At 45.1% G+C, this 11,448-nt stretch overlaps 4 protein-coding genes across 4 annotated transcripts; 2 read left to right on the top strand and 2 right to left on the bottom strand.

Moving 5' to 3' along the window:
* Nucleotides 1–1,794: 1,794 nt before the first annotated feature.
* On the bottom strand, nt 1,795–4,024 carry F4817DRAFT_337568 (general substrate transporter). Its single transcript, XM_049303319.1, has 5 exons — nt 3,975–4,024; nt 3,567–3,857; nt 2,563–3,517; nt 2,154–2,509; nt 1,795–2,100 (listed from the first exon to the last, which is right to left on the bottom strand). The coding sequence occupies exons 2-5, from the start codon at nt 3,702–3,704 to the stop codon at nt 1,978–1,980; spliced, it is 1,572 nt and encodes a 523-aa protein (XP_049159178.1). The 5' UTR covers nt 3,705–3,857; nt 3,975–4,024; the 3' UTR covers nt 1,795–1,977.
* Nucleotides 4,025–4,201: 177 nt separating this feature from the next.
* F4817DRAFT_358762 (NAD(P)-binding protein) lies at nt 4,202–7,268 on the top strand (the record flags this gene model as incomplete). Its single annotated transcript, XM_049306070.1, has 4 exons — nt 4,202–4,801; nt 4,866–5,016; nt 6,344–6,415; nt 6,472–7,268. The coding sequence occupies 4 exons, from the start codon at nt 4,202–4,204 to the stop codon at nt 7,266–7,268; spliced, it is 1,620 nt and encodes a 539-aa protein (XP_049159177.1).
* A 1,025-nt stretch (nt 7,269–8,293) lies between these two features.
* F4817DRAFT_108248 (uncharacterized protein) lies at nt 8,294–9,642 on the top strand. Its single transcript, XM_049297437.1, has 3 exons — nt 8,294–8,988; nt 9,218–9,294; nt 9,356–9,642. Exons 1-3 carry the CDS (start codon nt 8,488–8,490, stop codon nt 9,426–9,428), a joined length of 651 nt encoding a protein of 216 aa, XP_049159176.1. The 5' UTR covers nt 8,294–8,487; the 3' UTR covers nt 9,429–9,642.
* A 534-nt stretch (nt 9,643–10,176) lies between these two features.
* On the bottom strand, nt 10,177–10,845 carry F4817DRAFT_315910 (uncharacterized protein; the record flags this gene model as incomplete). Its single annotated transcript, XM_049300596.1, has 1 exon — nt 10,177–10,845. The coding sequence occupies one exon, from the start codon at nt 10,843–10,845 to the stop codon at nt 10,177–10,179; it is 669 nt and encodes a 222-aa protein (XP_049159175.1).
* Between the last annotated feature and the right edge of the window lie 603 nt (nt 10,846–11,448).

Below are 11,448 nucleotides of genomic sequence, written 5' to 3'. Positions count from 1 at the left end.
GCGCGTTCCGAAACTTCGAGGCTTTGTTTTGGGCCGATAAAGTTGGACTGTGAATCGATACTGTAACTCGTAACCAAGGTTATCATCCTTCGACTGGCAGGAAAAGCGGCCCTCGTCTATCGGAAAAGATGATGATCAACTTTAGGTGAAGCCGGTTGTCCAATCATTGACAACTGCTTCTTGGTAGAGTGGACACGGCTGCACAATCCCTGAGCCGCTTCTACGCTATGACGGGCAGAAGGACGTCAAAAAAGGTGGCTCACTTACCAGGATAATTGTTAGTAAAGGTGCGCCAGCTTTTTTGACGCCTTTCTGGCCTGGCGATCCCTCTTCGCTGGCGTTCGAAGAGGGACCGCTAGGCGCTTGGACCCTCTAGTAGGGAATTTTGGAAAGTTGATGAAATCCGATTCGTCTAAATTCCGAGACCTCGTGAGTGTATTTACATATACTGAAAGGTACGTGACGATCTCGTTATCCGTAGTTCTTATGGCTTGAAAAAGATCCGTGGTCCCCGCCCGTTATAAATATAAATATATTCCTAAAAGATTTTGCTGAGGGATACATGTGGGTTCACATATGGGGATGTGGAGGGCATTACTGATTATCATCTTAACGACCTGTATACGTAGTTTTTGTTATTGGTATCAAGTTAAACATTTATGGATGTTCTGCAGGTGGTGTTACATATACTAGAAAACTAGGTTAGGTAAGAAGTCTAATGGCTAGTTTCAAAAGACTATTTGGGTACCTAAACTAGGTGATTTTCGGTGTGGAATGCGAATGTCACCAAATGACTTAAATGTTTCTTCTTTCTTTAGAGTGCGTTAGGTTAATAGACTACGGTGGACGGTTAATACATTAGTGCCAAAAAAATCAAGAAAATTGGTGGCACTATATCTAATCAGGTAATAGTAACGCTAGGGGTGCAATATAAGCTCAACTATTTACGTTATCTTTTCGAAAGAATATTGCGCTTAAACTTTGTTAATTACGTAAGAAACTGATAAGGAAATTAATGAGGAAATTATTGGGAAATACATCAAGAAATACCTCAATAATTACGTAAGTAATTAATAAGCTAATAACGTCACGTACGCACGTAAAAGGTCATCTAAAATAACCACAAACAATATCTTTTGTAAACTTAGGCATAGCCTTGACCTATTTCCTTAATTTTGGCATTATGTATTAACCGTTTACCGTATTCGGTCCGCATACCTGGTCCCGTTCAGAAAGGCGTCAAAAAAGCTGGCGCACCTTTACTACCTAATAATTATTCTGGTAGGTGAGCCACCTTTTTTGACATCATTCTGCAGGTGTGGCGCCCGAAGAGGGACCGCCAGGCGCTTGGACACTCTAGTACTAGGTATTCCTTCTCGCTACCAAACTCCACCAAAGTAAGGAGAACCTGGTCGTCATATGCAATCCCCTGCATTTCCTGCAGCGTCGCGGGGTTATTCTTCTAGGTACGCGTGAAATCTTGTACTGGGTGAGAAACCGTATAATTTTAACCTCGGTACTATTATCATTAAGCTTAAAGGTATTCAAAGCTTATTTTTAATTGAAGCCCTGGTCGTTTACGAAAGAGGATAATATATACGCTCGAGCCTATGTAGTAACGTCCCCGTCAAGATGTTTCATACGTGCCTTACGGAACCCCGACCTACAACAATCCGAGCTTACGATATTTAGGGAGTAAAAAAGAAAATAATAAAACACAAAGTAACATCACGTAAAGGTATCTTGTTAAAGATATTAGAAACTCTTTATTCAGCATAGAATATGCTGATAGACGTAAGAAAATCGGATTGTCTTAATTATAAGTTAACTAGATGTTAGAGAACTAGATTGCTATAATTTACACTATTCTACATGACTTAGAAGTTGCTAATGCTCAAGCTGCATTCTCATCACTTCCACCCCCCCCCCCCTTTCCACGAGATCAAGATCACAATAACTAATCTTTTGAATATTACATTAGACTTGTGCCTTGTCGCCTCTAGTTTCAGTCCGGACTTCGGTTGCAATGGCGTCTTTCAAATCAACTGCCACTTTATCCCCAAATTTTGCATTAATTTCTTCCAGCGTCAGGTTCTTGGTCTATGGAGAACGTTAGTAGCATACACTGTAGACTTGGCAAGATGGAAAGTTACCTCTGGGAAGTAGATTGCGAGAAAGGCTGTAGACACCACGGTGACAGCTACGAAGACGAGATAATATTTCCAACCGATATTCTTTAGCGCTAAGTTAACCGGAGCGCTATACGCAAGACCATTGCCAAAGAAAGATGCATAGGCAAGAGTAGAGCCTTCACTGCGCAGGTGTGTAGGCCATATCTCTGAGCCGTAGACATACGCTGTACATTCGATCGTCGAAGTGAAGGCAAACCCAAAGATGAAGTACAGGGCAACTATGGCGTTGATTCCAGGCTGGTAGGCGGTGTCGAGGTAAAATTTAATTAGTGCCGTCATGATAGACAGAATTACTGCGTTGAGTATGCCTCCAATTACTAGTTCGGCACTGTTAGTGAATGCGACAGGAGGCAAGCCAACCAGTACTTACCAAGAAGTCTAACACGACCGACTCTATCCACGTAAGCTACGTTCACCACGCACCCAAGTATTAAGACAACTGTCCATGCGCAACCCAAACCAAGTTGAAGAGTCGTCCCGAATCCAAGGCCGCCCATTAGTACTGGTATTAGATTGGCAATGGCGGTTATCCCGGTGCCTTGCGCCATAACCCATAACAAGATGGCACAGAACGCCCGCTTGCGAAGGTGTGGTGTTGTGAAAATATAGATGTACCCCTTAGGAAGATTTCTCTCTGCTTCAACTTGAGCCTTAATCTGTATCGCCTCGGCGCGAGCAAGAGTACCCTTTGGATCCGACTTAGTGCTATGTAGCCGCTCGAGCTCAGCTTTAGCCTGTTCCTCTTTGCCATTTTCCATTAGCCATCGTGGTGACTCCGGAACAAAGATGAGCGAGCAGGCGAAGATAACTGCCGAGGCAGTTTGAACTATGAATATCAGACGCCACTGGACGGGATTTTGGACGAAACTAAATATTAGCCCGCACAACGAGCATGCGATATAGGCTGTGACGATACCGACGCCTTGAAGACCAACTAGTAACCCACGAGTGTGAGGGGGTGCCACTTCGCTCATGTAGACCGGGCTATTAGCCATTACCATTCCCGCACCGATACCGCATAGGACGCGAGCGACAAGGAGCATCGCAATGTGATAGGATGCCGATTGCAGGACGCCAGCCAAGATTGCGATGAGGGCAGCGACAAGATTGGCTTTTCGACGACCCCATTTGTTCGATATAGGGGCTTGTATAACAGCCCCAAAGAAAGCACCACCTAGGAAACTTGCCAACAACCCATCCATTCGTGCAGTCGCATCGGGAGTCGTCAGGAATTGGGCAATGAAGCTGGTCTGTGCCAATGTTCCACTCATAGCATTCGCCGAGAAGCCGTAGAGAAAGCCACCCATAGCTGCCGTAACGCATACCTATCAAGATCAGAATGGCTTCGCATTAGTGACGCGCTCTTTGGCATACCTGAACCGCCCGCTTGCTGGTACCTCTAAGGTGAGTCGGGACATCATCCTTGGTACTGCTTGCATCGCTACTATCCTTTTTGGCAGTAGCAAGCACATTGCTGGCTGGAGAACCCTTAGACTCGTCAATAGATTCCATTGTCAGGTATTAGGGGAATGTTGAGTCTGGTGAAGGTTGGCGAAAGTACGAAGAGAGACGCGACCTGTAAGCTCAATAAAAACTCTAGTAGCTAACATCATCATGTTTACTAACTACTATTGCTATTACATAATAAATACATATTAACACCGGTGAGTTATTCAATTCGATATCTTAATCGTACCGGGGAGGCTCCTGGTTGAATGAAACATTACAACATTAGAGGCTCCAGAACGAAGCATGGGGAGGTTATACTAACGCATGGTTAGGCCTGAAGAAGCTTCATGCATATGCTGTTAGCTGTAGCTGTGCCCCTGGAACCCTGTCCATTTCAGTCCCTAAGCCCCTTTAGTAATTAGTCACAACCTCCCCGGCAGCCATCGCTACTATAGTATATTTACATGATCACCCGGACACCTTCACTCGAGTTAACTAATACAAGTCTGGACTCATTTGCCACTACTCTCAACGCTACACTATACACAAACCCGTTCACTATGCCTCCTATCGTTCCAGAAGTTGAAATCTTCCCTGTCCTGAAGGGCAAAGTCGCCATCATAACCGGCGCGGCGCAGGGCATGGGAAAGGCTACCACCGAAGTCTTTCTCAAAGCCGGTGCCAAAGTCGTCATGTGCGATATCAAGGAGAAGGAAGGACAGGAGGTCGCCGCAGAATTTTCTCAGTTTGGTGACGTCCTGTTCGTCAAAGCCGACATATCAAAGTCGGAAGAAGTAAGAAACCTAGTCGAGAAGACTGTAACGAAGTTCGGCCGGCTTGATGCTGCGATTAACAACGCCGCTCTGACACCGGACACTACACCGCTTATCGACTTCGACGAGGATTATTGGAGCAAGCTCACAGATATCAATCTAAAGGGCACGGCGCTCTGTTGCAAGTGGGAGATGCAGCAGATGATCAAGCAAGGCGGGAATGGCACGATTGTTAACATTGCTTCCATCAATGCCTTCAAGCCACAGCCAACTATGCCAGCTTACACGGCTGCCAAGCATGCCTTAATCGGCCTGACCAAGCATGCGGCTATGGAGGGAGGTCCTCATAACATCAGGGTCAACGCCATTGCCCCTGGAGCCATTTATGTAAGAGATCCCGTTTAATCACCTCACCAAGACTTTAGACGAAAATGCTAATAATGAAAAACAGACCGATATGTCGGCTGCTGCTATCAAAGCAATGGAGATTTCGGAAGAAGAATTTTCTAAAAATTTCAGCTTCCTGAATCGGTTTGCCCTACCTCGGGAAGTCGCACAGGGGTCTCTTTGGCTAACTTCCGATGCTTCATCTTACGTTACCGGTATTGCTATGCCCATCGACGGAGGTTGTCTAGCCAAGTAACGTGGGAGTAATTACTTGAGACAGGGGTATCTCACGATCCGGGACTCCGTTTAAACTACTACACATGTACCTAGTTACTCTAGTTATCTAGATTCGTAACATCTTCTTAACTAGACTCTTTCGTTTGAAAGCGTTGTAGGTATGTAGTAAATAGGGACCCATGTACGTAGTATCGTAAAGATTAGCGAGCTGCAACGTGTTCTTGCGTCCCTCATTCTATATTGAGATCTTCTTATGACAATGATATTTGCGGCACAAGCTCGCCAACAGTATGTACTGATGCAGAAAAGCGTCAAAAAAGGTGCCGATTTTCTAAGTACTAACATACCAAGTTCCCCTTGTTAGGCACTTATTTTGACGCCATTCTGTGATGTTACATCCATTAAAACTGACGTAGCTAAATATTCGAGTACATACATATGCGGTGAGTTTCATACAACTCACCAGGATCTTCAACAATATTTGTGGAAATAATTACTTGAAATAGTTAATAACTAAGTATTAGCACAGCTTATTTACTATGGTAAATACAAGACGGTTCGAAGTTTCTGGCTTAATCTTTGCCTAAATAGGCAATTATTGACGATAAAGCTCGTCTAGAAACCACGAGATTCATCTGAAGTTATATCTTGCCATAATAATTCGAATGTGCTGATACTTCGCTTCTTTAGGTAAAAATCCCCACAAATAGGTATTGTTGAAGATCCTGGTGAGTTGTAGTTTGCATATCTCTTAGAGACCTAAACAGGGGTCTGTAAGCTAGCGCCGCTCGCTACCAGCTGTTCTATCTGCTTTCTCCATCAAAATTACATAATTCTAAGATTAACCTTCGAACTATTCCGTAGCGACTTGCATAGTATAGAAATAGATCACTTACTATTACATGTAGATCTATATAAAAACGGTTGGTACATAGCGAACAACGCTAGTTTACAGACCCCTGTTTAGGTCTCTAAGAGATACACATACGCACATTGGTTGGTACCGAACCCTCGTTTCGACCTACGCATCTTTACGGATTACACTTTACAGGAGATACCGGGTCCGTCGTAACCGCATACAATCAACGAGCAATATCTTACGGTATATTCCGAAGATGATTTAGAACCAATGGCCCATAACAGCTAGCCATGGACGTAATAGTCCAACAAGCCTGTTGCTTGGATATAAAGAAAATCGGGCATGCTATTTTACCTACCTATGCACATAGAAATCTCGCTTCCAACACTGGCACGTTTCATAGAATTACCTATCACCTACATTATATTCTCTCAAAATGGCACAAGCTCAAACAATTTCACCCAACATCCCCCGGGTCCATGAAGGGAAACTGGCACTCGTCACTGGTTCGGCAAGAAGTAAGTGGCCTTCTATAAATACAATGCAGCGAAGAGTCTCTAACATACCTATACAGGTATCGGTGCTGCCATCGTACGCAATCTTGCTAGCAAAGGATGCAACATCATCGTGAACCACGCCACAGAAACATCTGACAAAGCAGCCGCTGATCTCTGCAGCGAGCTGCAAACTGCTCATGGCGTGAAAGCTATCTGGGTCAGGGCCAATGTCAGCAACAGGGAAGGCTGTGACAAAATTGTCGAAGCAGCTAAGACTCACTTTACGAACCCCCAGACGGGCAAGCTGCAGCTCGACATCCTCATTCATAATGCCGCCATTAGTTTTATCGGGCCTCTTGAAGACGTAACAGAGGCCGACTTCCACAAGATCTACTCCGTCAACGTCCTAGGTCCTATCCTACTAACCCAGGTCTTCGTGCCATACCTACCCACGGATAGGTCTGGCCGGATCGTCATGATGTCCAGTATCAACAGCAAAATCGGCACCGAGGCCACGACGCTATATTCGGGCAGCAAAGGCGCGTTGGAAGCAATAGCACGGGTTATGGCCCGCGAGCTGGCGGAGCGTGCCACAGTCAATACTATCAACCCTGGCCCCGTCATGACGGACATGTACTTATCTGCGCCGGACGATATCAAGCAAACGCTTGCCCGGTGGAATCCCGTCACACCATTGGTATCGGTTCGACCGACAGATACCCCGGAGGTGCAGGAGCTTGGGAAGAAGTTTGGTGGACGGGCAGCATATGATCATGAGATTGCGGGCATAGTTTCTATGCTGTGTAGCCCAGAATCGGGCTGGTGTACAGGTAGTCTGATCAGTGCTAACGGGGGTCTAGCATTCTCTCTCTAATACCTCTTGATCCTATAGACCTATTTAGGCTAGGTTAACTCTATTCAAGTAATTCGCATCAGATGTCTGGTAGATCGAACCCCTGAATCCCCCAAAGTTTTTGCTAGGTGTTTTGAATGCACTTACAGGTACCTAAAGTACCTATTTAATTTGATACATGTACATGCCGCCTTCAATTGATAGAACCCGTGCAATTAAAGTTTAAGGTTTTAGCGTTCCTGCCGCCGACAGACTTTTGTTATTTTAGGTAGGGTAGGTAGGTAGGTAGGTAGGTAGGCAGTGGGCAACTATAGATAGCTCTTTCGGTATCTAAGGCAGTCGCAGACCTAACTTCTCAGCGCTAACATCTGAAGTAGTCACGCCAATGGAATTTTGTTACTTGTCGTAGTTGCCGATTTGAGTCCTTAACCTTTAGTTTTTGGAGGGACAATTATTAACAGATTTTTATTATCCCAGTCGCCGACCTGAGTCTTGCTACTTAACAACATTAAGTACTGACGTGAATCCTCAACCTCAAATTCTGGAGAAATCGCCGACCTGAGTCTAACCGGGGCTGTTACTTACCAGCTATTATTACTAAAGGAAGTCGCCGACCTGAGTCCTTAACCACAACTCCCAGTTCACACTCAAGGTATCTAGAAACTCCCATTAGACCCTCACATGGAATCTTCCTTTTCCAGCTAACGTACCGCCTTGTTTGAACTAGAATTTCTTTCGAAACTGTGAAAGGAGGTTTAGGAAAAGTCGCGGTTTTATTGATCAACTATCGCTATCTTACGATCCGGCGGCCAGTTCTGTGTGCGTCTGCTCTAATTCTAGAACAACGGTAAGCCCCCTTTGGTCCCAATCAAGTCAAAGACATGTGAGGTGTTATTTATAAGGACAATGTTTTCTTGAATGTGCTTTAGCTCGTTAACTAATTTTTATGGTAAGTTTGATTGCATGCTATGTGATATGCTGTGAAGACTCCGGCAAAACTGCACACCGTTTTAGTCACCGCCAAAGATCACGAGGCAAGTTGGCTCAATAATATTACTGCGGCCTTGCCTTAGGTAACGGAAAGGCTGTCGCGAGGCAACACTGGAAGGACCAGCAAGTACAACATTTGTCCTGCCGCCAATTATTTCTATCCTTCTCTTGTCGCGCCGCAACTCCTCCACTTCAACTATTCTCCAGCCCCATCATTCCATCATTCCACCACAAGAACCCTTACTTTACAATGGATTCCTCCATCTCAACTCACAGCACGCTTAATCCGAGAGCTGTGTGGTGGTATCCCACAGGCGCCCGAGCCATCATCATTCCGGATAATTGCATTGTTGTCAACGCCCAGGCACTCAACCGCTTCAACCAAGTTCTCAAGCCCGCATCCCATGAAGTCCTTAGCCGTGCCACGAAGCTATTGGAAGTTGGCATAGATGGAAACCTAGTCCTCACGGAAAAGGAACTTCACAACATATACGCCGACTTCATCAAAAGCCTTCCAAGACCCTTCGATCTTAGCCTCAGCCTCATGAAAGCAGCCAAGGCTCGACAGCATCTCTACAAGGCTATCTGCTTCAACTCGACAAGGCCCAAAGAATCCGAAGAGGCCATGAAGCCTCGTGATATCGTCATCGCTATGCGTATCATCAACTGCTTGAATGACTTAATCAAGCGTATTCTTCTCGCTGAGCGATCCGGAAACTTCGTCGCCCAGTTTTCAGGTGTAGAACACCGCGTAAGTACTAGCGTACTAGGTTATTCTTCTCCCAATATCACTCCCCTTTAAACATGCGAATCTTATGTCGTCTACCTCCGGTCCCCTACTATCTCCTAAAGGCCAATGTGTCCCTTATGGTCTTCAAGCACCTCTCTCTTGTCGGATATTAGGCGCCTCGTGAAATGTTTACTTTCGTGTCAAGCTCCCAGCAGAACAATGGCTAACTGGTGATATACCTATGAAATAGCAGGCCATCTGGAAAACCGATGTAACGCTCTTCGACCTTGAGCATGGCATTACACGATATCTTAGAGGTCTGAAAAGGTGAATTGCCGTCATCTTGGTTCCAGCTTTAGATGTGGTTCAACTAACGCGTTATCAACAGGGCCAAGGTAACAAACGGCACCAAGCGACCCCACGAGTTTACTCCATGGAAGGGAAATTGGTCGAGCACATAGACCGTGCCCATGGTAGTCTCCTTCCACGTAGCCTGTGGCGAGTGTCCCATGCTGTAAGCGGTTAACTACACCTCAAGATAGCTGGTTGAATTAGGTGGTTTGCAAAAAGCAGTGAATTGGTAGATTACCAATTAACTACCTAAAGTATAGCCACACAACAGCTTAGCTGATGAATGAGAACCCATCTTTGCTGCCATACCAAAGGCCACCTGAGTCGGTCCCTTGGTTCCGTATATAAGCGACCCCGTATCGTTTATGGGGGCGATCCTTATCCTTATTTCTAAACGGTATTCGTTGCTCGCACGCTGATATAAAAGTCTCTGCCGATCGTAACTATGTCCCCTGCCCCATAGGATTCGTCCAAATCGGGATGAAATGTTGATGCTAAACTCAATTGATACCTAGTCTGTGGAAGTTTTTAGGAGTAGAATTAAGGGGTTTTGAAATGATTGAATGCCGGATGGCGTCGTTGCTAGAATGGAACGTTATCAGACTTCTGGTAACTGCGAATTTCTTTCGCTCCATCAATTACAAGTATTCTTATACGTATAGTTGTAGACAATGCTGCTTGAGAGACTAGGACCCAGGTTAGTAAATATGTCCTGGCTCTCAGCGTGCGAGGTTATGATGGTAACATACCTTCCTGTTAAGTCTTATACGTACGGCGATGTAACGCACCATTTAACTGTCTCTATTGTTTTCATGTTGTCCTTTTAGTATGGACGCCATCGGATATAATGGCTTCACCCTAGGTTCCATTGCCACCACCGCAAGGGTCTGTTCCATACGTAACTGTCATGGAGTTGGAAAGCTGTTGGGTTAGACGGTTATAGATTGTATGAGCCTGTGCTCGGAAACTTCCAAAGGCCCAAATGACTTCACTGGTGACTCTTCCTGGGGTATAGACTAGATAGTCTGTGTCGTAGTGTACCTTGAACTTTTCCGTGAAGAGCCAAGTAAGCCATTGGGGATCAACGCAGTATGGATGGCCTCTTATGATTAGTACGCGAGATTGGCCGTTGACATCTACCGAGACTGTTCGGACACGGTGCCTAAGGATTGTAGCTCTATATCCATTGACAGTGAATTGACTGGCCGCATGTTTGGCCAGGAAGAGGTTGGCGTCATGGTGACTGAAGAAAGTTACGGAGGCTGCCGACGTTGGAATAGGATGTACTCCGACGTCTGTAATCTCGGCCATAGGGGGTACAATGTGCGTGGCGTATATAGGGCCTACGTCCCGGATTGAGGACAGCAGGTTTTGGTATGTACAGTCGGGTGGTAGACGCTCAATCCATAGTCGACAGTTTTGGTCGTTGGTAATAGGAGCGCATCTGTTTCGCGCCAGCCAACGATTACCAAGGTAGTTGTTTTGACCATCCTCAGATGGCGTGTCATGTTGAATGTTCATTGCCATAGTTGTATGATTTGTTAGAGGTATGACGACCCTTAATGATCCTAGTAGTCTTAAGCTTTAGTATTGTTATGTTCAATTATAGTTGATGGTAGTAATGATGAAAATGTTTTTGTATTTGAAGCCTTCTGATCCGATAGGTATCTATTATGGGAATATGTTGGAGAATTATGAATTATTTAGGAGTGTAACTTACACTCTTATGGTGGTAACTGGGGTTACCTATCTGTTTAGGTAGCTTTATTTGTCGCGAAAGATTTGTTATTGTGCAGAATTGTAAAAATTGCAGTTAAAGGAGTGCAGTTAAAAACACTTAGTAATCTGAAGTAGGTTGAGTCTGATTTGGAAGAAGGTGTTGCTGGGAAACTCGCAGCTGGCAGAAAAAGTCTGCTCGGTGACGCATTACGATGTTATCTTAAGTAGGAGGTAGTTACCCCGTCAAGTGTTGACGTGGTTTCGGGCTGTCGTGGAAGTTACCTAAAAGTTCAACTGAGGTATCAGTGCGTAAGATTTTAGAAAGATGCTTTGGAAATTTGCAGTAGTTACATCCGTCTCATTGGCAACTTGTTACTGACAGAATTTTAGAAGGAGGAACATTTAGAAAGA

This window comes from Daldinia loculata, assembly GCF_022478755.1.
Source record: "Daldinia loculata strain CBS 113971 unplaced genomic scaffold F4817scaffold_24, whole genome shotgun sequence".
Taxonomy (NCBI): Eukaryota; Fungi; Ascomycota; class Sordariomycetes; order Xylariales; family Hypoxylaceae; genus Daldinia; species Daldinia loculata.
Note: the sequence above shows the minus strand (reverse complement) of the source record. Positions and strands in the feature narration are given on the sequence as shown.

Excerpts from the sequence above, each read along its gene's own strand:
- F4817DRAFT_337568 (XM_049303319.1), bottom strand. The coding sequence starts at position 3,704 with ATGGAATCTATTGACGAGTCTAAGGGTTCTCCAGCCAGCAATGTGCTT. Across the intron at positions 3,518-3,566 it reads CCAGCAAGCGGGCGGTTCAG|GTATGCGTTACGGCAGCTAT; the intron begins GTATGCCAAAGA and ends TGATCTTGATAG. Across the intron at positions 2,101-2,153 it reads TCGCAATCTACTTCCCAGAG|ACCAAGAACCTGACGCTGGA; the intron begins GTAACTTTCCAT and ends CGTTCTCCATAG.
- F4817DRAFT_108248 (XM_049297437.1), top strand. The coding sequence starts at position 8,488 with ATGGATTCCTCCATCTCAACTCACAGCACGCTTAATCCGAGAGCTGTG. Across the intron at positions 8,989-9,217 it reads TTTCAGGTGTAGAACACCGC|CAGGCCATCTGGAAAACCGA; the intron begins GTAAGTACTAGC and ends CCTATGAAATAG. Across the intron at positions 9,295-9,355 it reads TATCTTAGAGGTCTGAAAAG|GGCCAAGGTAACAAACGGCA; the intron begins GTGAATTGCCGT and ends CGTTATCAACAG.